Source organism: Apis laboriosa, unplaced genomic scaffold, assembly GCF_014066325.1.
Source record: "Apis laboriosa isolate Shangri-la unplaced genomic scaffold, ASM1406632v1 scaffold19_cov150, whole genome shotgun sequence".
NCBI lineage: Eukaryota > Metazoa > Arthropoda > Insecta > Hymenoptera > Apidae > Apis > Apis laboriosa.
The window spans coordinates 93,892-119,155 of NW_025222278.1; the positions used below are offsets into that span (position 1 = coordinate 93,892).

General features: G+C 44.9%; 1 protein-coding gene across 7 annotated transcripts in view; it reads right to left on the bottom strand.

Moving 5' to 3' along the window:
• LOC122712110 (POU domain, class 6, transcription factor 1) overlaps window positions 1-25,264 on the bottom strand; it is a 191,175-nt gene that overhangs the window by 46,453 nt on the left and 119,458 nt on the right. For 5 of the 7 annotated variants that reach the window (XM_043931473.1, XM_043931476.1, XM_043931471.1 and 2 more), the window contains one exon: window positions 2,885-2,932. The exons of the other annotated variants lie outside the window; for them this stretch is intronic. In XM_043931473.1, coding sequence (XP_043787408.1) covers window positions 2,885-2,932 — 48 coding nt within the window. The remainder of the gene's footprint in view (window positions 1-2,884; window positions 2,933-25,264) is intronic. 7 annotated transcript variants of the gene reach the window in all.

Below are 25,264 nucleotides of genomic sequence, written 5' to 3' on the forward strand. Positions count from 1 at the left end.
AGAAGAAGAAGAAGAAGAAGAAACAAAAATAAAAAGGACACGCGAGGAGGGGGAGGAGGGGGAGGGGAGGGAGGGATCCGTAGGGGGAGGGGGGAAATGTTTCTGGCACAGGATATAATGGACGCATTGCACACGAATATAATGAGATTTTACAGTGCAATTCACATAAAGCATTGGAAACAACAAAAGCTTCGGGCTGGATGTGGATGGGAGGGGGATGGGAGCGAGCAGGGAGATCGAGGGTGCGGGGGTGTATAGCGCGATAAAAATGCCTGCGCCTAAACACATTATTTCTACCGTAGCCCTGCTTTTGCTCTACCACCACCACCACCACCAACACCGCCACCACCACCACCACCACCACCACCACCGCCGCCACCACCACCACTGCCACGGCTAACGCGTGTTACCACCCCTCTGTCCCCCGTTCCAGATATATTCCACGATCTCTGAATGCAGACTGTTACCCTTTCCCACCACCTCGAGACCACTTGTCCGCCCTCTTTTTATTCTCTCTCCCCCCTCCCCCTCTCCCCTTTCACTCTATCTTTTTTCTCCCCCTGTGTTTTTTCTTTTTATTATTTCTCTCCTACCCGGCACGGGTTTGGTTTCGAATATGCCGCGACACGAGAGTGGGAATCGAGGATCGCGTAATACGCGTGTAAAACGCGTCTCATTAACGGTGCTTGGAGAGGGGGAGGGGGGAGAAAACTCGTCGCTTTCTTTGACGATGTTGATTACCTCTCGAAAACGCGCCCCGGTTTGCTCTCCCCGTGGAAACACAAAAAGCCTGCTCGGCGGGGGGGAGGGGAGGGCATTTTTGATTATGGGGACAGGGATTTAAATGCTGATAATTACGCGAGCTCCGGCTGGAAAAACGTCGAAACGAGGAGGATCAAAGAGGGATACCGAGGCCGGCCGCGCCTCGCGATCGGATGCGTTTTTCGCGTTTCGAGCAATCTCAATTAACTCGGTGAAAATAAAAATAAAAATAAAAAAAAGGAGAAAAAAATGGAGGATAAAAAAAATATAAATACAGATATATATATATATACGAGGAAGGCACTTTTATTCGCTGCACTGTACACCCGATACACGCTCGACACTTCTCAAATGTTTCTGTTCCACGCGCTTGATTTATGCGCGTGCTCTATCGGTTTGGAAATTAAAACTCGAATATATTTCGGATGAGGTGGATACCGGGGAGCGTTAAAGAGTTAAAGGAGCGACGCTGCGATATAGGAATGGTGACGTTTATGGAAAGATGATTTTACGGGCGATTTTTATGGGATCTAATTTAACAATCTTTCTATTCAAAATTCTCACTATCTTGATTCTTATCTTTGATTATTGATTAAAGAAGCTATCTAATAATTAACGAAAGAATTTATTCCACAAGTTATTCTAAATTTCTTTGAAATATTTCCAGAATATTTCAAAATATATATATATATAGAAAAAAAAAGGAATCACGAACTAAACTCTGATTCGAGGACACGACAAGGATTACTAATTAGTACAAATTTCTACAGAATTCACGAAACGATACACAAGTAATCGGTTGATAAAGGAACGAATGAGAACAGATGTACAGGATTTGAATTTTTGAGGGAATCACGACGCCCGGATAGATCCGTTGGACAAACAAGTGCCTAACTCTGTCTACCTGCTTTTTTTTTTTTTTTCACCCAACCATTTCCGGACCTTCGACTCTGAATACCCTTTGAACGTTGTCCAATAGGGAGTGGGACGCTTGAAAGCGAGCGGACAGCTAGAGGGACCGCGACGGACAGAGAGACAGGAGCGATAGCGGAGAGACGTGGTACGAAGAGAGAGAGAGATAGAAAGGGAGAGGGGGAGGGGAGAAAGAGAAGGAAAAAGGGAAGAAGCGATCGCGGATGGCCGGTTGGCGGACGGAGATGGGGAGGGAGAGGAGAGGGAGATAAAAAAGATTGAAGGGTGCGTTTTGTCGCGCCGTCGATAAATTTTGAATGCACCCGCCGGCGGAATTAGTAGCCTGTTGGGTAATGATCAAAAAAATTATAAACAAAAGATTCCACGGATGGCGAGCCTTTTTCGTGGATCAACGAGGCAAGCGGAGAACTCGCTTGGCGAAAAGCTTTGACGGTGTCACGGTTCCCACCCGACCCGTTCCTGCCCAAACCTGCCGGGCACACTATATTTAAAAATCGGCGCGCTCTCCCGGAAACTTTCTCTCCGCACAAAGGGTAGGGGCCAACCGTTTACATCGGGTTTATTAAAATCGACTGCCAGGCGAAATATAAACCGTCAACCGGAACGTGGACGCATCGGTTGTTGTTCGGATGACGGCCGCTAGATCGCTCTCTCGTTCCAGATCGCCTTCTCCGATCTCCGACGAACATTAATCTATCCTCTGATTTCTCAACATTTCTCTGGAAAATTGCTTGAAATCTTACCATGTAATTCAAACAATTTGAAAGAAAAAAATTACTCACTATCGTGTCAATAATAATAAAGCGTCGATAATTGTTGCCAATTTCTAATTTCAAAAAGCAATGCATTCTACACGTCATACTCACAATAGAAAGGAAGGACATTGCGCAACGTTTCTCGTACCACTAAAAATTCGCTAACTGATGCATTGTGCATTGAAGAAAAAAAAGAAAGGAAAAAGAAAAAAAAAAAGAAATTCATGATCGAACACTGAAACGATAAGAGCAAAGCGATATATGATAGGAGCGAAAGATAAGAACGAAGAATAAAAAAGATAGACAAAGAAAGAGAGAGAGAGAGAAAAAGAAAATAAAAGTGACAAACAAGAAACCTATCGTATATCGACAAAAGCATAGATGCATAACGCAGACTCGTCCTGGGTCAGCTTTCAAATGCGATTGATACGTACGGTGGATGATGCCGACGCCGGTCGTGCTCGTAAATCCGCCCACCAACGCTACAGACAGAGAGAGATTCATTATTTTTAATTAAACAAAACAATAATACGGTTATTAATTGATTAATTAAACATCACGTATGCATTACGTTGTTCCATCAACGGCCGCCGTCGGTTAATCCACCCCTTTCGACCCCTTTCGTACGCTCGCCGCTTATTACGCCGACTTTTATACCCACGTACGGTAGAGTTTTGCAGCAACGACGCACGAAAGGGGTGGTACGGGGGCGGGAGGGACGGGGTTGGGTGGGCCGGTTCGGGGGGGGGAGGAGGAGAAAAAAAAATGGGCGGACAGGGGTAGCGGAGGATGGGTAGGTAGGGAGGGAGGGTAGGGGGGTGGGGAGAGGGTGGAAAAAAAATTTCGTTCGCTCGCTATCATTGTGTTTGTCCGGTCGGCCGTGATCGCGACGCGGGTTTTATCAATACCGCCGTTTTCGGCGGGATAATAGCCTGATTTTTTGCCCGCGCCGCCGCGTTCGCCACTCCTCATCGATCGGCAAATTTAATGAAGTTGTATCAGTTATCGACCCGCTCCGCTTTTTCTTGCAATTTTAGTAATTAATTTCTCGATTTAGTCTCTTGACGTCAGTGTTCGACAACCGACATCCACCGTCCTCCGTGTCGCCGCTAAATTTATGGATAACCCGATCCCCCTCCCCCTCTTCCTCGCTTGGACTCTTGATTTCTCCTATAATTTCTCTTTAAAAACTCATCATCTTGTTTACGCGATTTAATGCTTTAGAAATTTGTAAATGAGATAGTTTGGGAATTGATAATATAAAATTGATAATTCCCTTCCGATCTCCGATTAACCCAATCTGACGTATGAACCTACGAAGCGAGAGATAAGTTGTTATAAAAATTCTATAAATTTGAATTTTAAATGTCGAAATTTTTCATAATGGTTTCCGTTATGTCAACGCGTATGAAATTCGAAATTAATTCGTTGCTCCAAGAAAAAACGTTCGATCGAATTACACCACGCGTACAAGACGAAACGAACTATATATAATTTCTCGAAAAATGTTCTTTTCTATTCCCTAAATCGTATTATACTAACGTATTCCCAGTCTCAGTTTAACAAACACGAAATTCCATTTAAAAAAAAAAAAAAAAGGAGAGAATGAAAGATACAAAAGAAACCACGGGAAGTCAACGTTACGAAGTCAGCAGCCATTCAAGAGTATATCCAGTAACACCGGTAACGCTCGTGGCGTGCATCTAATTAACGTCGATCGCGACAGGGGGAAAAAAGAAGGAAACAAAGGGAGAGAAAGAAGTGTAAAAGAGAGAGGAAGAAAGGGAAAAAACGGTAGAAAAACATCGTTTCGCCTTAATATCGTGGAAACGATCACGCGGCACAATGACGTTTGAGACTGTAACCAGCTCATAATGGCGGCTCGCCGTTGGCCGCGATAATAACATTAAGCTTTATTTAGGTGAAATTCAACTTTAAAACGTGACTCGCGGTAATTATGCGAGAGTGAAACAATGCCCGGTGGTGGCCTGGCCTCGCATGATATACGTCTGCGGGTTTTTGCAAGACAAAGGCGTTTTATATCGCGCGCATTCGCCGCCCGCAACTTGCACGCGGTTTTGTGCCTTCGGTGCCGCGCGCGTCGCACCAAGTTTATGCACTTCACGCGCGCCTGCGCGAAACGCGCCTCGTGTTTGAGAATTCCCCTTCACGGACAAAGCTCGCTCGTTGCTCTCTTTTTAAATCGCCCACGCCTCCCCTCCAGGTGTTCGGCCTGCTTTCGTTTCTAGGACGCTAGGATTATTGTAGGCGCTATTTACGCCTTGTGATTTCGCGGGTGAAACGTGTTCTTATTTATTGTTCGTTTGAGGGTGAGTTGTGTAGATTGGATAGATTTCGGAAAAGTTTTGTTTCGTGTTAAGGAATAGAATGCAGGTTGTGTTGCGCGGGAATGGAAGTGAAAGAGTTTAGAAATTCTCTTTCCGTTTACTGTTCGTATAAAATATATGAACAAAAATGGAAAGATTTAGGAATAGAATTTTTCTATTTCTTTGGTCGAAGAAGAAAATTCGTATAATTTGATATTTCTGATTAATATGATATAGGGAGACGAAATAAATTTATTCATTAGAGTTTTTAATAAAAAAAAAATTGTATATATACAGAATAATTAATCTCAACTTCTCTTTATATACGAATATTTACGCAGATTTTTGTAAGAAGCACGTATTGTAAATATTTCTACGTATTATAATCCGATAGAGCAGAGTTTCTCTCTTTCTTATTATACCTCTCGTAATAAGCATAATAACAAACGTATCGTTATCCTCACAACACTTTATTCGCATGAGTTGAAAAGAACATTTTCTGTATATTTTTGGGGTAACAATTCGTTTAAGAATCTAGGTACATTAGACACAATGCGTCACCCGTTAAAAATCTCTTTCTCTCTCTCTCTTTCTCCGAGTAAAAGGGGTGCAAAAAAAAAAAGAAAAGAAAAGAAAAGAGGGAAAGAACAACGTGGAAACCGAAACGGGCAAAGTGTCTGCGCGATAGTTTTAAATATGTAGTATTAATTCTACGCGGAATTACTTTCTCTGCTGAGAAGTAATGAGGGAACCGTAAAAGGCATCGACGTAACGAGGCGAGAGAGAAAAGGGCAACGGTATACTTGCTTGTATTTCCTCCCCTCTCCCATTATTGTCCAAAAAAAAAAAGAGAAAGAAAGAGAGAAGGGGAAAAGAAGGATAAAAAAAATTCGCTTTCTTCGGTCCGGTGGCGGTCGCTTTGCCGTTTGACTTTTCTAATTACGAATTCGAGCGTTCTATTGGAACGCGTTCGCGGAAGGAGTCGCAAAGAACGTGTCAGAAATTACGTAACCCCCTTTTATACCTTCGCCTCTTTTTTTCTCTTTCCACCCCCTTCTGCACATATAAATAATATTCTCCTCTTTTTTTTTCTTTTTTCTTCCTTTTAATTGAAAAAACGCAGCAACGAATTTAATTACAACGATGTCCATACAAACTTTCTTTTCCGATTGTGAGCCACGATTTAATTAATTACAGAATATAAACGCAAGTCCCGCGCGCTTAAGTTACTCACGGGGGAGAGGGGGGGGAGGGGAGGCAAAAAATTAATAAGACTCGATTCGATGAAGTTTTAAAACCGACAAAAAAAAAAAAAAAGAAAGAAAGAAACGTGGAAGGGGACCGAATATAATGAAACTCCAAGCTTGTAACAGTAATTCATCACTTTTTCAAGAGCGCGAACAAGAGCGCAAAGTTTTTACCCTTTGGATCGAGAGAGATTTATTATCGTCCCGATTATCCCGATTTTACTTTTACTTAAACTGGGAAAATAAGCCGGGAATCGATTTCCGCGAGGTGTTGCTTCTCAGCCGATGTCCAGCAACCTCGCAATTACTACTTGCAACGATAACACGTTTCAAAATAACAGCTTTTCACGCCGACCCCTTCGACGAGGTAACAGTGTCGCTATTGTTAAGCAATATCCCTAATGCGGTGTCAATTCATAAATAGCCGCGCACCAACACGCGCTTTTGCACGCACACGGGACACCATGCGCCAATGCGACATCGCTGTAAATGACGACCATCGACGAGAGCCGAGGTATAACTGGACGTTACATGGCCGGCACATAAACGTTGCCTCCGTCCACTCTGTGGACAGTAATTACGCGTTATGCGCTCACCGCCGATTCAACCCTCCCTCTCCCTTTTCCCGTTGAAAAAGAAAATTTCGCGCCGCGTAACCGCGAATGAACACCGTTAAAAAATCTTCCGTATCGTTGTTTCTTTTTTNTTTTTTTTTTTTTTTTTTTTTTTCCAAATAACCACGAGTCGGCGAGTTATCTTGTCGGCAAATCGAGAACTATAAAGCGAATTTCGTTTATTCTGGAGGGAGGGGGGAGGGGGAATTAAATAAACGAGAGTCACAAAATTTGAAAATTTCGCGATATTAAAATATTGGAGCTCGGTGGAGGAAATGTCGAATATTTAATTAATTATTAATATAAGTATATTCTAATATTATAATCGACGAGTTGAAGGAGAGGGAGAATGGTTAATATTAAAATATTCGTTTCATCGATATTTTATTCGTAATTTTCGAATCGATAAACATTAATCGTATTAAACTAAGTTTCTACTAAATACCTGTTTTTAGGATCAATTTCATTTTCGTTGTATCCAATATTTCTTTCTCTTCCTTTTTCTCTTAATTACGCGAAACGATACGAATATATTTAATTCAATTATTATAATCGTAATTTCCAAATATATTTTTCCCTAACCAAATAATAATTCTCCAATTTATCTTATCCATTCCTCAGCTATCTTCTCCCATTTATCTTTATCTAATCCAACAACCCCGGTTCACTCCTATCCCATCTACCTCACGAACCAATTACTAACCCTCCTCAAAATCCATAATCCAATCATCATCCAAAAGATTCCTTCGACCGGTTCCCCAGTCGAACCTTCAAACTTCCTCGAACCTATGCAAACTATAACTCGAACGCTCCACGATTTTCCCTTCGTTTTCCGACTCGCGTGGGCGACAAACAACAACTAATTTCCACCCTTTCTCGTAACCACCTCACCCTAATGGGTAGAGAGAGGGGGGGGCAGAGAAGTGAAGGGTCTCGCTCGTAAAAAGAAAAAAGAAAAAAAAAAAAGTTAGACGCCGCGTAGACGCGGCAAATTTGTTTATCGGCGCGCGAGCCGGTTCCACGGCATTAATACGCGGGGCGTCAGCGATAACCATTCTCAATATCCATAATTATTATCAACGGCGGGAGGAGGTGTTGGCAGCCCCAGAGCGGACCACGTGACTCGTTCCCGTCGAAATAAAATGACAACGTTCATTTGCAAATGCACGAAAGTGCATTATTTTTATTGGGTTTGTTAGTAGCCGAATCGTCGGTGTACCACGCCGTTCGTTCCTCCATACGGTGCCCCCCGCGTTCGTCCCAACACCGATCGACGCGTTGTGAAACGTTGCACACGCACGCACGTCGCGTAGATACGATGCGAGAGAGAAAGGGGGATGATCGAGCGCGTGCGAGCGTCAGCTTCGTTCTACAAGCCTGCTAAAGGGAGTGTGACAGATTCGCTGGGGGAATACCGATGGTTCGCTCGTTTTTTGCCCTCCATTCCTTCTTTTTTCCCTTCTTTCCTCTTTTTCTTTTTCTTTTTTCTCTTTTTCATTCCGTTTCATTCTGTTTCATTTTTCCGTAAGCGGCGAGATGAGCGAAAGAGAGAGAGAGAGAGAGAGAGAGAGAGGGAGAGAAAAGAGAAGGGGACGAAAAACTGCGTCGATGTTTGGCAACGATCCTGAACCTCTGAAACGAATCGACGTGTCACAGGAATTTATCTTAATTTATGGGAACGGCCGGTGGCGGCCACCGGGAGAATCTTTTTGTTCGCCGATTAATTATTCCCGGCCAGTCGACGTCGATCTCGTTGGTACCAGAATTTTAATAACTTCGTGCCCTTTTTTCGCCGCCGCGCAACCAGAGGGGGAGGCTTCTTCCGTCCCGCGGTGACGCGAAATTGATTGGATCGCGGCTTGCCAAACGACGCTTCCCGAGAAGACACGAGGCGAATCGGCCTCGTGTTAATCCTTCCTGTATTGCGATTACCGTGGGACAACCACGTGTACGGACATATTTCAAATACATCATCGAGGTCTTTGATTGTTGTTCCATCGTGATATCTGGTCGTTACGTTGGGATAGATTATGTACGAGATAGCGAGGGAACAAATGTAACCCGAATTACCTCTTATTAACATTGAAACGAAGCAACTTTCTAATGATATACAATTTTTTCCTTCCCCCCTCCACCTTATAATTACGTCGTCCTACGTATGTCGAATTCATCCGGTCGAGATTCGCTCTCTCACCTCTGTCAAAAAATTATTCCATCGAACTCCTCCTCCTCCTCCTCCTCCTCCTCCTCCTCCTCGTTGGCTCGAGGCACGTGATCGAACGTTCAAATTACATCAAACGCAGAGATTCCATTGGACGCTATCGCGGCCAACAATCGCGGCTGCTCGTCGAAAAACAACGCGGCGAGAGCCACCGTTCCTCCGCAATTCCCATGGAAATCCGTTAATTGAACCAGTCTCGTTACAAGTTTCTCATAAAACAATCCCCGCTAATCACGACGATATTTTCGCCGGCGGCAGGGAGCCGGCGGCGTAATTAAAAATTCGTACGACTGTTTGACTCGCCACAGGCTCGCCGTTGCAAAACCACCCCGGACGGGGGGGGGGGGGAGGTTAATAAACGTAGGGTGTCGTTGGAACGCGGGGAAAAACCGCGCGCCAGCGCCACCTGGGCGCGCCTACGCTCTTCGTGCGCCGCGCTCCGATTTTCGAGAAATCCGCGGCTTTTTGCGGATTATCCTGCCGCCTCTACACGCGGCTCCGTGGAAAAAAAGCGACGGCGCGAGCGGGAAATCAGCGGCCACTTTTCGACTCCTCTATGCAAATCGCGCGCAACGCGGCCGATTACGCTCGGTTTTGGCGCGAGCCAGCTCGAAAACCCGAGGCGAGGGAATGGGGGAGGGGAAAAAAAAAAAAAAGGAAAAAAGGGAAAAAAAAGAAGAAAGCGGAAAAGGAAACAAAAAAGGTGGTTTGCCCGGCCTCTGGCCTCTGGCTAGACCCTCGTACACGTACGAGGAACACAGGGGGTGTAAGGGGAGGGAGTTGAACGTGCGAAAAAAAGTCGCGAATGTTGTAAAAATCCGGGACCGCCAATCGGGCGCATTGTGTCCAGCCGGTGAACAATACCGACGGCGTTCGGGTGACTGGCGCATTTTCCTGCGAATTGGCCGGCATTGTTGGATTTTTCAAATTCTATTTTTACCTTACGCAGCGGCCGAAATTGCACGTAATCCTTTCGATCATTGTCATCTTTCGATTTTTGCTTCTATCTATCCTCAGATTTATCGCGATCTAAATTTATCGAAGTTAAGGGAAAATAGATTCGAGCAACATCTTGCGAGAAAAATTAAATTTAAGTAAAGAAATACCCAGATTTTTGAAAGATTCCCAAATTACACTTGTGTAATTTTGAGAATTTTAAAATTCGATGATTCCAATTGTTGATAAGATAAAATAAAAAGGATAAAATTTCGAATCCCGATGGATTAAACCGAATTCAATCGAATCAAATCGAACGAGGTTGATTTTTTGACCTAATCAAAATTTCAAATTTCCTTACTTTCCAATCAATTGAGACCAACCGAGATCGTTGTAATCAATCGCGAATAAACTCGTCGAGCATCGAAAGTATACAAATCGAGGAGGAATCGTAGACAGAAAAGAATCATAGTTTCCTGTTTACAAGAATCGACCACCCTCGGATTCGAAAGAAGCCCGACAAGAAATCTGCTATCGGCGAACAACCACCCTCTAACGACAGTCAAACGTTACAACGAGCGCAGCACCGATACAAGCAGCCGCGGCACAGCCGCTTGTCTGCACCGGGCATTCCTAGAACAGTAATCTTATTAAATTTACATATTAATCAACGGATTTTAATTATCCCCAACCCCTTGTCGAGAAAGAAAGAGAGAGAGAGAGAGAGAGAGAGGAGACGGAGGAGAGGCGAGTTGCCGAAGGAAAGGAGTGGAGGACAGCAGTGGAGAAGAGTGGTGGTAAAAGAGAGACGACCGCAAAGACAGAGAAGGTGAACGATAAGGGGTTGGACAAGATGAAGCGAGACCGAAGAAATATCAGCGAGAGAGATAGATAGATAGGTAGAAAGAGAGAGAGAGAGAGAGAGAGAGAGAGAGAGAGAGGAGGAGGAGAAACGTTCGAGGCAACGTTCGAGATCGAGTGGAAAAGAGAGACGAAACGCGTTTAGACCGAGTGAGATACGGTTGGCGCGAGCGAGACGAGAGTATGGTATATACACGGTGGATGGAGGAAGAGAGAGAGACAGCTCCACCCTTGTGCGGCGGTAGCGGTAGCGGTGGCGGAGACCGAGCCAGCTCTCGTAATTTACATTAATCCAATAATTGCATGGAGGTTTCCTAATTAGAAATTCAAATGAGGTGGTGGCAGGCAGGCACAGCCAGCCAGGGCTACCAACTCAGCAGTGGGAGAACACCATCGCCACCGAGCAAAGTCCGTGCAGCACATCGGGGCGATCGTACGTACGTACGTACGTACGTCGGGACTGGCCCTGGCCTAACACGAGTTCGGGCGATGCCGGGGTGCGATGGCCGTTAAAAGCTAGCGGAATTCTCGAAATTCGGATCCGATGGTCCTGTTACGTATACCCCGGGGCTAATGCCCGGCCTGTAGACGCGCCCTCGACCTATCTAAGCCACGGCCTTTTAATCATTCTTCCCCCCCTCCACCCCTTTCTTCCTAGCCCAGCCTATCGCGGATCGAACGGCGTAAAAATTGAATCCTAATCTGTTTAAGCCTGGTCTGGATTAAGTTAGACCCCTTTCCCCGAGCCGAGGAAAGGATAGTTTCCCGGTAAAGATGTAATTGGGAATAGTAGGAGGGATTATCGCGATCATAATTTTTCGTCCCGTTAAACGGCGATACCCTCCGCGACGAGGGATGCGCAATTACGAATCCATGAATTTTTAAAAATTTTTTTTTAAAAATGTGAAGATTGATACCGAGTTTAGATACGCTTCGTAACGAAACCATTCTCGACGACGAATCTCCTCGAATTAAAGGTTAAATTTTCGTTCCATTAGGCCGAACTTGGTAATTTCTAACGTCAGTTACGCGATACTCTGGAAGCAAGTAATTAACTTTAACACCCGTAACGAGAAAAGAACATCTTAACCTAAACGACTTGACCCGATTAAAAAGTAAAAAGGGATGAAGGAGAGTGTATTCATCCGACGGAAAGAATATCAAATTTATTTTCCCTCCCCTATAAGATAAAATAATCGAAAATAGGGGGAAGGAATAGGCACGAAGAAGATGGAGGCGCGAGAGATATCGGGGCAGAGCAATTTCAGCGCAATATAACGTTGTCCATTGGCACGTCCCGGTGCGTGTGGTCCTTTTGTTGTCCCCGGAGGGATCCCTCGGCAAACCTAACACGTCCCTAATATCGTCACAGGTCCGTCCCTCGGCCATATCATGGCACACGGTCGAACCGTCCCTGATAGTCCCAACGTGGTCGATTAGCGAAGGTGTCAACCTGTGAGTGCGACGCGTGCATATCATTTGCAACGGGTTGTCGCTTATCTTCCGGCCTGCTAGCACCTCTTCCGTTCATTTACCAACCCGTTCGCCAAGATTAGCCTTGAAAAAATATACCGCGTATACCACGAGTGGAAATGATAACGAGGGGAACGACAAAGAGAAAATAAACGATTCCAAACGATGTTTTCGACCAATGTTTTGATTTCAATCTGAGAAATTATAAAGCGTACGCGTTTCCCCTCGAGCAATGGAACAAGGGACAACATCGGTTTTATAACAATATCTCTTGCTTGGTTAAAAGGAGTTATCTTCGTAACTTTATTCGTTGTAATAGACGAATTTAGTTTAGAAAGAGCGGACAGTGTTTCTCATCCAAGGATTCGTCTGTGGACAAATGATGGAGTACGTATCGATCAACCAAACGATTTCTCTTTTTGAATCTCTTCAATTACAAAACATATATCATTCTTGATCTTTGATACGCTATATAGATGCAGTTCAATGCACGATAGTTTACACATACACGCGCACACACCAATCATCCAACAGTTCTTCTTCCTCGTGATCGATCTCAAACTTCGTGGAAAACGTGCCCGAATCGGAGCACTGATTCCAGGTCAGCCAAGAGAGAGATCATCGTCTATTCCCATTGCGACAGGTCAGCCGAGTTCCGTCGAAGGAACTACCGCGTGCAATTATGATAATGGCGACCGTAGCCGAGTCACCTAACCCGTGCTAACTCCGTACGTTAGTTCTGGTAGTTCTGATATCGTCTGTGTTTAAACAGCCAGTCGGTGCTGCGGCAACCGTCGTCGTTGGAACGAAAAGGAGAAGGGTTGAAGGGGTGGGGGAGGGAGGAGGAGGAGGAGGAGGAGGAGGACGAGGGGGTTCGGTGGTGGAGCAGCCAAGGTAATTGGAAGACGGGGGGTGTGAAGGGGGAGTGGGTGGGTGGGGTGGGGAAGGGGTGAGGGGTGAGCAGAGGAAGAGGGGGCAAGCTGGATGGCGGGGTACGAGGCTACGACGGCAAATCTACATAATATAACCAACTATTGTTCAAATAGACGGCGCTCCGCAGATTCAATTACCATTGTGATACAATTAATGTTGGGAATTTCATCAATTCGAGTGCCGGGCACGGCTCTTACATATGCATAGGAGAATCGAACGTGGTGCGGATTTCGCCCGCGAAGAAAGTCTACGACAAATATTATTCAAGCAGCTTGGGCTCTAATCAGTCCCTAGGCCTAGGGATTCCGTTCTACGGATTTCCTATTCGTACACGTGGGTTGGTAACCGCGATACCGTGTCTCGCATCCAGGTGTTTCGAGTGACCAGGAACGGAATATTTTCTCCCTCGTTATAACGATAAAATTTGAACGAGATAATTTTGAGAAATAATAAGGGAGAATTAATGTAATTTTTTATAATTGGCAACAATTTTTCGAAGAACGAATACGTAGATCGTCTCATATTTGGAAGACGAAAATTTTATTTTCTTATCTTGATTATAAACATTGTTGTACGAGTTATCAAAAATTTTGGATACGAACGAATAACAAATCGAACGCGAAGAAGAAGAAGAAGAAGAAGAGAAAGAAGAAAAAGAGGAAGAAAAGACTTCAAAAGAATCCTGTTCGCGAAATTATGAACGGCTGAACCGTTCGTAAAACCGATTCAACTAACCCAGTGATGGGGCCGCAGAATTCCCCAAGCAACGCTCCTTGAAACATTAATCTGCCGGAGGTTATATAATCGACCCGTATTGCACTGTCGCCGGGGCTATATTCGACAATTATCGTTTTCACCAAAACATCGGCATATTCCCCGGCCGAAATCACGATCAAGGTCTACCCTCATCGTTATTACGCAAAAATGATAACGACGCGTTATTCAATTAGATTATTTTCATGGGACGCGTAGTAATTTCATTGCGTGCGACGGGCAAAGCGGGTGGAAAGCCGGCCGGGAGGGGGTGGTGGAGGGGACGAGGGAGGGTGTCGGTGGAGGTGGTTTCGAGTGAATTGGCGAGCCGGACGCCGGAGGCGGGGCTGGTGTAGGCGCCACATCATTGCTGGACGTTAATCGCTGATATCGTTGGCCGAATTAAGTGGTATATCGAGAGCTTTTAGAATTAATCGTAAACCGACCGCGGCCCGAAAACAGATCGTCCGTATCACGAGGGCTCGTTTTCATCATCAACGGGGAGAAATTGAGAGCCACTGGGTGTACCGGTGGCTCGCGTGCACGGATCCATATAAATTCTAATTCCGCAATCAGCGGTATCCAAGATAGTTCTAGGCCGATCCTAGCCACGGCTAATTCCAACCACTACCACTGCTATCCAACAGCGAGCCCCGTACTCCTTCCTCCTTCCTTCTTATATTTGCCCGACAGTTTATAATAGCCATAATCAACGGTTATACCAATCCCACGATAATAATTACCGGGGTGGGCCGAGTGGCTCAAAGTTTGAGCCCGCGTGTGTGAACTACCGTGTCTCGTGCGGCTAATTCGCCGGCACACGCGTCGTCGCCCTGCCCCGTTTCTAACTTCTTCGGTGATTAAATTTCATTTCGAACGGTCGACACGACGAGGCAAAGAAGAAGGCACGAGGGGTGTCGCGTGGACAGAGATTTCCGCACGGTCGTAACGCGGGGTGAAACGACCGAGGTGCTGCCTCTAATAACTTCTCCGACTATCGATTCCACGCCATCTACACGTCGCCTCCACCGAATCTCTTACTTTCGTTCTATCGTTTATCGACACGCGTAAAGAAACGAATCTTTATTCGCGAAGAGAGAAAAGAAATTCGATATCCGTCCGACACGGGAACACGTTCGATCATATTTATCGATCAAAAAAAAAATATTTGTTCGCGATACGTAAGATGGAGACGGAGGGAATGGAGGAAGAAGGAGAGACGCTACGTGGCGGAAAGGAGGCGCGGACCTTGAATTATCGAAAATAGGATGGATCGATTCGAGTCGAAGCCAGCCAAGTTTACTAGACTAGACTTGGTGGGGGACGAAGGGAGCAATTTTCACCCCCTCGTCTCTGGCCCCCCGCCGGTCTCCTAGAATAATCGATCGTATAATTATCGTGATGTACCTGCTAATGCCGCGAAAATCAGCCCCTCGCAACGTCCGCCGTGCCGTGCAGACGGCGGGTTAAGCGTCGGTAGTAGGAGCACATGGTAATTATATCACCGACTAATGGATATAGTTAATTGCTAATTATGAGGCCTGCCGAATGATCGATAGTACCGTGAGGCACCGCGGCCCCTCTCCTTTCCTGATCGTTGGTTGGAAACGACAGGGGAGGGCAGGGGGATTACCAAGAGTGTCATTCTGCCCTACGCCCCCCGCTACCCTAAGCCAACCCTGTTCGTTCTCGCTCTGTAAATTAGGCTACCGTTCGCCCCATGATCAATAATTCCAATTGATAAACGATCTCTGACGGCCGTCCGCAATTCCTAAGGCACCTCGGGCTACATCGCGTCGGATTCGCGCCTCGATTTTCCTTCGACTCGATCCACCATCTGATCGTTTTGGAGAGGGGCGGGTGAGATCGAGATGAAGGGGATGTAGAATAGATGTAAAAATCTGATTCTGATAAAAAGAAATTCTCGTTCTTTTTAATCTCGTTCGACAAGTATTGGAACGATGGAAAGATTGTAGAAACCAGCTAAAAAAATCCTAAATCTCCAACCGAGTTGGAGAAAAAAAATTCTCAAATTCGTAAATGAAATATTCGCAACGGAGAGCAGATAATCGGGATATTTTTCGGGAAGAAGTTTGAACTCGAAGGAATTAAATCGAAGAAATTAAAAATGAGCTAAAAGCGAGGCACAAAGGATCCTCCTTTGTTCCCGATCGTGCTTGTACACGCGCGCGAAAAGCGAGTTGCCGTCAATTAGGTGAAAACAAGTCAAAGGGTGGAATAATATTAGCCCTCTCATCCAAGGGAAGGGATTTTATTAGATCGCGTCGAGACAAAGTGTTTCGGTTCGCAAAAGCGAGCGGCGCGATTCCTCGCGCGCCTCTTTCACGTCGAAATCCGACGCGTGCGAGGGGGACACGATGGGTGAGGGGGAGAGGGGCGAGTGACAAAACTGCCACGGGGCGTTCAAGGTGTCGGGGTGGCGAGAGGTGTCTGGATCGGGGCGCGTTGAAAACTCGCTTGCCAAAAATCAAAGACATGGAAATTAACGCGGCGCGTCTAGGCGCGACTACGAGATTAGCTAATGCGATTCAACGTCGTCGTGCCCAAGGACGCCAGTCGACGATAATTATGACACGAACGGCCGTATATATATATACGATTCGCGCGGATCTTGCGATGAATATCTTAATTACTCTCTTAAGATTTTTTTGCGAAATTTATTCTATTTTTGTAATTAATTCTTTCTGCATTCTTCATTGTATGCACGAGGAAAATAATTTCTATATCCGAAGTTTTATAGAATCCATTCTATTTTTATAATTGATTCTTTATAATTCTTTTTTCTTCTTCTTCTTCTTCTTATTATTATTATTATTATTATTATTATTATCCGTGTACTTGATTTATTACGCGTTTGAAAAATTGCTGGCAAGAAATATTATTATTCGTGATTGTTAACACGATAGATAACGGATAAAGTTAACAGATTCCATAACATTATTCGAGATTATGTTTCGATTAACATGTTCGAAAAAAACTCAGGTATAAATAATCTGTCTACACACGCGTGAAACGATACGCGGAATTGAAAACATCTGCGACATTATCTCAAATTCCCTCGATTCATCTTATCGTCATGCATCTCCCTATCAATTATTAATCTCGAGCCTCGCGGGACGATCCGAACCGATCTCGTTCCATCATCTTGATATTAATTAAAACAACAACGCGAATATTCCTCCATCTGTTGTGAATATCCAACCAGCGTCCAATTATACCCGGTTGTCGTGTCGCAAGAAATTAACCGAACAAGGATAAACCAATCTCGCGTGGATTGAACGAGGAGAGAAGGAGGCAATTGTCCGAGTCTTTTTTCTTTCTTTTTTCTTTTTCTTTCCTTTTTCTTTTTTTTTTTTTTTTTTTTTTTTTCCCTTCCTCTTCTTATACGAGGCAACGTTTGATTTATAAGTCGGCGCGTTGGTTGGAAGGCAACGGGAGTACGTCGTAATTCGTATAAGGAATAACATTATTCCGAGGAGGCTTATTATACACGGCGACCGATTTCCGCGCAGTCCTTGAGTTACACAATCCGGAGCCGAGTAAGATCATTAGCAGATGCCTCGGTGTTAATGAGCGTAATTCTAGATGTTCCAACGATACTGCCGGCGCTCCTCCTCGCGGTTCTAAGACGATTATTCTAGCTTCGTTGCCCCGACACATCCTCAGCCATAACGCTCTACGGCCGTAAGTAGGTACTGGTCAATATAGTTCGCGTGGAAAAAGGTTAATCGGTACCGAGGTTTCTCCATTATCATCGTCAAGGCTGTGAAACGTGACTATCAATGTCGAATCAATTTTCATTCGGTCTTCGCGACGAGAAAGAAAGAGAGAAGAGAAGAGAAAAGAGCGAGCGAGCGAGCGAGCGAGTGAGAGAGAGAGAGAGAGAGAGAGAGAGAGAGAGAGAGAGAGAGGGGACGAATATTAATTCGCCTCGGCATTTTTCATCGTAACACATTCGAATCGTAATAACGTCCCTCCTATTTTCTCCACGAACGATTCTTATCGGGAATTGACGTTCAAAATTGCATTTGCTTCGTATTTATTACAGACACACACACTTGCGTGCACACACGTGTATACGTGCATAAGATAATCCGGTTGTCCTTAGGGAATCCATTTATTTGTTTTAAGTGTTTCGAATGGTTAAAGGGTATCGATTAATTAACGTCTTCGCCTTTCATTGTAATTGATTTCACGCTTGCACACGTTTGGTTATAATTCACCACGTAGACGTTCGTGCAGGAAATTATGATGAAAATCTCTCCGAGTTTGCGTCTATTTGTGTATACGTTGGAAAACGATTATCTTCAATTTTATTTATTGCTTGATACGTCGAGGATGGATGAGTCGCATCGGTCAGATGTTTCTAGAGGCAGGGTATAAAAAGTTGGAGGATATTCTGGGATAATTAGTTTTCTATATATAGCGGCAGTTATGGAACACCACATTTTTCTTTATAAAACAATAACGCTCTTGTACCGTCTTAAAACGACGTTTCTTAAAACGTCTTGAAACGTCGTTTCTCTTCCTCTCAAGAGATCGATAGAGAATGCACAAGGGAACAAATTTCGGATAACATACACAATCATCGAGGAATTCTACGAATTCTATGGAAAAAGAAGCCAATTCCAAATACATTCGATAAATATTTCTCCATCTGGATTGAGAATACCGAAAAGCGAATGTGATCAAAATCGAAGAGAGGATTTCGTGGAAACTTTCATGCATAAGAATTCTCGGCGTCCAGATATTATTTTCCACCAGAGGATAAAAAACGAATTGAAACCTCGAGTTCCACGTACGAATTCCATAGTTCTTAAAGAACTCGTGCGCGCGCGCGCTTCTCGAGCTCCCTTCGAGTTAACTTGAACTTGCGGTTCAACGAATGAAGACGCCATTATTAAAGGAAATGTCAAGTGTCGGAACATTCTGTCCGGATTAACGCACTCCCATGCATCTCCATTGCGCCCGATTGGCGGCGTTCCTCGTCATCGCGACTCATCGCCCGACGAGATTGACCGGATTTACCAGGGTAATAATAATTTATTCCCTCGGCCTCCCTCCCTCCCTCCCTCCCTCCCTCCTCCATCATCCTCTCCCCTTCTCCCCCTCCCCCTATCCTACCCTCCACTCTCGTACAAACGACAAGTGGATCTCTTAACATGCGCTGAACGACTCGCTGATGACTTCTGGGAAGAGCATCTCCACGCCGGTCGACTTGGACTTGGTTACCGAGGAAAACGTCAGCACATAATTACTGGCACGAACGTGATGGCCGACCGAGGCAACAATACCAATACCCGACACTGCCCGACACCGTCCTTCATCCCTTCCCCGTAATTCGAGCCCACAGAGCTCTATACCTTCCCGACAGGGTGAATTCGCGGACATATACCGATTTCCAGGTCTCGTCTCCCGTGTGTAGTTTTAAACAAAATTTTTCTCCGTTTCGACGAATTTTTTTCTTTTTTTTTTCAGATGTTTGTTGTTGAAAGGAGGTTGGAGATTTGGCAGAGGTTTAGTCGAATGATGTATATTCATTTTGTTTTTCCTTGTTTTTTTTTTTTTTGTGAATTTATATCGAAATTGGACGATATTCTACGAGGCTGATTCCTTGTTTTTTCTTTTTTTCTCTCTCTCTTTTATTATGTTCGTTTCAATTTCTTTTTTTCTACGTCTTCTTTGTACTAAAATTCCTATTGCTGCTGCAACATGTAGGATTTCTCCACCTCAACACCATCCCTTTCCTAATTAAACGGCCGAAGTCGAAACTATCGCATCTGCTCGGAAAATTCTAATCGACCGCGAGCGATAAACCACGCAACGCGAGCCAAAGCGAAGCGCGAGGTGACGGCGGTGGAAGGTATATATATATATATATATCGAGGCGAAGGAGGTAACGAGAAACAAAAGAAGAGGGGAAAAGAAACGGGGAGGGGGCAAAAAAAAAAAAGAAAATGTAGAATCGAAAAGAGAGAGAGAGAGAGAGAAGGGGAGGGGAGGGAGAGTCGACACTTCGGTGCAGGACCGACGACGCGGCTACGGTCGGTTTAATTAAGTTGCGCGAGGCTGGCAGAAGTTTCGTCGGGTTTGTTTCGAGGCGGTAGAGATGGCAGTGTACAGCGACACAAATAAATTTTCCCGGAATGGCATTGTCTTTGAGGTCGACACATTTGCGGAATAATACTCGATAACTCGGGGGCCGAGGAGAAGTTATATTAGGACGGCTTAATTAACCCCCTACCATAACCCCTCCTCGCCCCACCAATTCTATCACCCCCACGTCCCGCGACCACCCATTCCGCGCCGCTTCTCTTTCCCTCCTTCGCCCTCTTCGACGGCCCTCTCCCCGTTCACCTCCCGTGAACCGCGTAACCGCTTCGTTCCTCTCTCTTCTTCGAACCCTTCGACCAGGCCAACGTGTATATATATATACGCGCCCGCTTCCACTCATTATGGATTCCTTATTACTCGGGATAGATTAACGGATTAAATCTTAACCGACGACAGACTGGGCAGAGTAAGACTTGGACGCCTTTTCACCGGGTTCCCTCTATATTCGCCCGATTCGTCGCCCGAAGGTTTTCTACGACTAGAAAACGGGTCGATAAACGCCTCGTAAAGAATCCCATTATCCCTCGACGTCGACAGCCATTTTGACCCTGATTATACGCGATCTCTTAACCAACAGTCGCTTAATACCGCTCGAGGTATTTCATTCTCTTTTTTTACAAGTTTCCCTTCCCCTCTCTTTTTTCTCCTCGCGCTAGATTGAATCGCATGTTGGTTACTTTATATCGTTTAATCGTCGCGCGCTATGAAACATTGGATCGGAGGAGGAGAAGGGGAATAGAAGGGTTTTTTTGTTTTTTTCTTTTCTCTCTCTCTCTCTCTATATATATATTTTCTACGATCCTCTTAACGCGACGTACCGTTAACGCGCGACGAACATTCGAGCGGAATCGCGTTTCACCGGCGATGGTTTATCGCGAATGGTATGCGAATCACGCGGACAGGCGATTTCGCGAAGAAAATCGAACGGTACAGAGTGTCGTGCCGGTTAGATCGTGGACAGAGAGGGAGAGAAAATGAGAAAAGTGGCGTTAAATTTGATTAATACTTCGAAGGAAGATGATGATGAGTCTCCGAGAGGAGAGAATTTAATGATTCGCGATTCGTTCCGTTCCTCCGGATTTTTTTCCAAGGATGCTTCCTGGAAATTCGATTAGCCGTTTGGAATGTGACCGATGTTTTAAGTACCTTAAGAGACGAGAACTTTTCGAACAGCATGCTTCTTCGTACACGAAATTATTCACCATACGAAGAATATGAATGAAATTAAACTTTCATTCGCTCTATTCCTCCGTGTCTTTTCTTTTTTCACGTAAGCGTTCTTCGTAAACTAACTCAAAATTCGAAATTATTCCCTCCTCGCGCCGTTTTAGAATTCCACCTATCGTTGTATCTTCGTCGCAAAGAGAAAGAAAAAAAAGAAAGAAACGAAAGAAAGATGGGAGGATTTTAGAAGAAGAAAGACGGCGGAGCACGCTATCGGGGGCAAGGTTTCCACGAATTAACACGTCCCGATGAAAATGGAGGCGTTCGATCGAACGTAACAGTTCCACGGGATCGTGGCAGTCCCTCCGTTGACCTCGTAAAGTCGGATCGGTAATACGGAACACTATTTATTCCCCAAGTTTCGAAGGCTCGGGCGAGCCGAAAGCAGCTCACTTCGAGGTAATTACGAGGATTCGCCGTCTTTCTCGGCGGCGGCGGCGCGCCGCCTCGACCCATCTCGCTTTCTTCCCCCGCGCAAAGTATACAACCGTCTCGCTCCCGCCCGCCGATTCTATCGGGCATAATTACCTTTCGCTGTCCCTCTCGGATAATCATTGTAACACCTAAGCACCCTACCTAACCTAACCGGAGCCTAGCCAGCGTTTCCACCGTTATTCGCCATCGATCGGCCGCCCCCTCACGACGATTTCCGTGCTACGACGTGGTCATTGCTGCCGTACCGAGTAGATCGTTTCGCTAACGATTACAGTGTCACTCGGCCAATCTAGGATTATCGCTATTTCGAAACCTGCATGCGTGCGAGCTAGCTCGGTCTGCTATCGATATTGCGCGCCGTGATTGCGGGGATACAACCGATTTCTCCCGCTCCCCGCCTCCTTTCGACCAATCCAACTCTAACTCTTCTAAGGATTTTTCCTTCGGTCGACGTGCTACGATACGTAACGATACGTGTTCGAGCGTTGGCACGGGATGCTTGATCCCTGGAACGAGACAGTTGTCGCAATTAATCCAAATTATTTGTTTGCTTTCGAGATGTAGATTAGATTTTCTTTTTCTCTTTTCTTTTTTTTTTTTTTTTTCTGAGAAATTGAAATTCTAGAAATCTAGAACTAGAGACGATCGTCCTTCGATCTTGCAAAGCGGTAACATTAAAAATTAATTTTCTACGTCGAGTTTTTTGTTCGAGTTGAAACTAACTTCGTAAAATCCCTTCTCTCGATTCCACTTTTTAAATCTCCCGGCTACGAGCACAACGAGACATATCGACCGGATCATTAACGACGGAAATCGCCCCGAACAATTTCCATCCACCTCCGGCAAACATCTACCTCCAGTTCATAAGTACCACGATTCGCGCAATGCTATTACCTGTCCTTACGCAACCACGCTTGCATAACCACGCTTGGCCATTCCCCGCTGAACAAAAGAAATTAAACGTTCCTTCTGCCTCGCGCAAAGACGCCCGGCAACGATTAAATCCGCCTTCCACGCTCGCCGAGAGCACGCTCTCCTCGACGATCGATCGCGATCGCGACCGCCACGACCCGGTAAAACGGGTGGAACGGCCCAACCGTTTTACACGCGCCTCCCTCGATCGATGACTTTTCGAATCGATTTCGAGCTTTGCTTTTATCGATCCCTGTATATTCAATGAGGGGATACGCGGCAACACGCGCGACGCGTTAAATCATTGAAATTTATGCAGAACCGGGGGAGAGAGGGGAGCAGGGGGAGGGAGGGAGGGGGACCCACTACGCGCAGTATCTTTCACTTTTCATTACGGGATCATTTGTCATGCGTCCGTAGATCCCTTATCACCGGCCGATCATAAACAACCGTGGCATAAATTTCAACTTTCGCGCATAACCTGACGGCGAACCATCGACCGGCCGGCAACCGAGAGAAATTTATTACTTTAAAATCCACCGATCGGGATGCGCGAGAGATGCGTGTTCCATCAACTTCCGTATCTCTCCTCCAACGGAGTTTCTTTCTTATCTTTCCTCGCTTGCGTCTTCGATAATGGAGCGCAATGGATCGTACCTTATCGATGGAGGATTGTCTCTGAGAAACAAGGATCGCGGCCTGTTTTTTCAATAGAGATGCGTTTGAGAAGATTTGGGAGTACGAGATGACGTAATGCGGGGTCACGTGGAAAGTTGGACGTTGCCGATTTCTGCTCTCGGAAGATTTTACGAGGAGTTTACACGGGAGATCGTTCGAGGATTGTCGTTTGGAGATTGGATTGAAAATGGTTGGATAAGAAAATATGATTTTTCAGAGAGGAATTAAACGTCGTAAAGAATTGTGTTTCAGAATTTTGTGTCCAAGGCTGTGCAAGTATGTCTTCTTATTACGCAAAGTTCCGGGCGAGTTGATTGAAATATTGTTTTTGACAACGAGTTATTTTTATTTCAATTTATAAAGTACGCGTAATTACAATTTATAAAGGTTCATAAATTTTTTCAACGATCTTATAAAGCTACGTGTAAAACGATGCAATGAGTTTTATATTCGTAGATCGTTCGATATAGAGTCATGCGAACAATGAGAATAGGAACAAATTATAAGAATGATTAAGTAGACTGAGTTTCGAGATTACAGATGCGCGGAAAGATCGACAATTCGAGATTAAGAAAAAATAAAACGCATAGGAATAAAATTTCCATTTTTTAAAAATAATGTAAAAAATATAACCAAAAATGCTAAGAAAAACTCCACGAAAGATCCACGAAATTCTCCTCCTAACATTCAAACCTATCGAAAAACAGAATAACAAGAACGTAAAATTTTTACTTAATTTTTAATTAAAAAATCTTATCGCGAATCTCCAAATTTTTCTCCAAAAACGTTCTAAATTTTACTCGTAACGATAATTTCAATTAGATAAATCGAACAATCTTTCAAAAAAAGATTTCCACCGTTCTCGATCGGCGAATAAAAAACATCCAAATTTCCTTTCTCCGGTCACTCGATCCCGATTCGACCGATCCCCGCCCACGAGACCTCGTTCACGAAACTCCGTAACGTAGACACCGTGGAGGGTGGAGGGGAGGCGTGGGTTTCACAAAAGGATTTAATGCCCTGTAGACGAATCAGCGTCCTGCGTTCGTTCACCCCGCGCGCCGCATAATTATGTGTCTATGCTTTATGGCAACGATGTAACGAACGCGCGCGGGTGCGCTTTCAGACGCTGTAAATTAAAGTTGAGAAAGTGCGCGGTACGCGAGCAGTCATCGCGAGCGGGAGGGAGGGAGGGAGAGAGGGAAGGAGGGAAGGCGAGCGAGCGAGCGAGAGAGCGAGCGCGCGTTAATTAAAGCTCATTGTAATAAAGAGCACTTTTTATTCACTTTGCCTCGTTCAGGCAGAGCCGGGTTCGGGTTCTCCTCGTAGCGGCGCGGGATATTTTTATGTTTAATTATATTAGGTTTTACGAGGTCGGCACACCGACCGTCTTGGCCGACGTAAAACGTCCCCGGGCCCGAACAGTTTTCAACTTTAATTGTCGACCACCAGTCGACCGGTGGTTTATCCGGTGGCTATAAACACCGGCCCGGCGACACTTCCCTCCTTCGATGAGAATACGCCGCGGCGACTATCCTCGCTTCGTCTTCATTATCCACCCTGCTGGACGAATTAATTACGATTTTGTTTCGAGACACGTCCGCCTACCCTTCCTCCTACGTTCTTGCAATTTATCGCGTTGCACGCTGGTAATTGATATTTGATTGCCGGGGATCGATTAAATCCCTGGCTGGATCCTTTGGGGGATTTTCTTGGAATTGGAATTTAGCGAGCTATGATTCCTTTTCTTTTTTCTTTTTTATTTATTTTTTGGAATATTTTTATCCTCCAAGAATTCTATCTCCAAGAGTTTGAAAAACAATTGAAGAAGCATTCTTATACGCCATTCGAATACGTTAAACTGTATAATTATTATGACAAATTGTACATTCTTACGAGAATTATCCAAGAAATTATTGTCTAGATAATTTGAATCGTTGCTCGCTAAGAAGTCGTAAACTAAGAAGACGAACCATCATCGTTAGATTCTAATTGCAAGGAATATCATTAATATTGAGTACGAAAAAAAAAAAAAAAAAAAAAAGAAAAAAAACTAAACACTTTC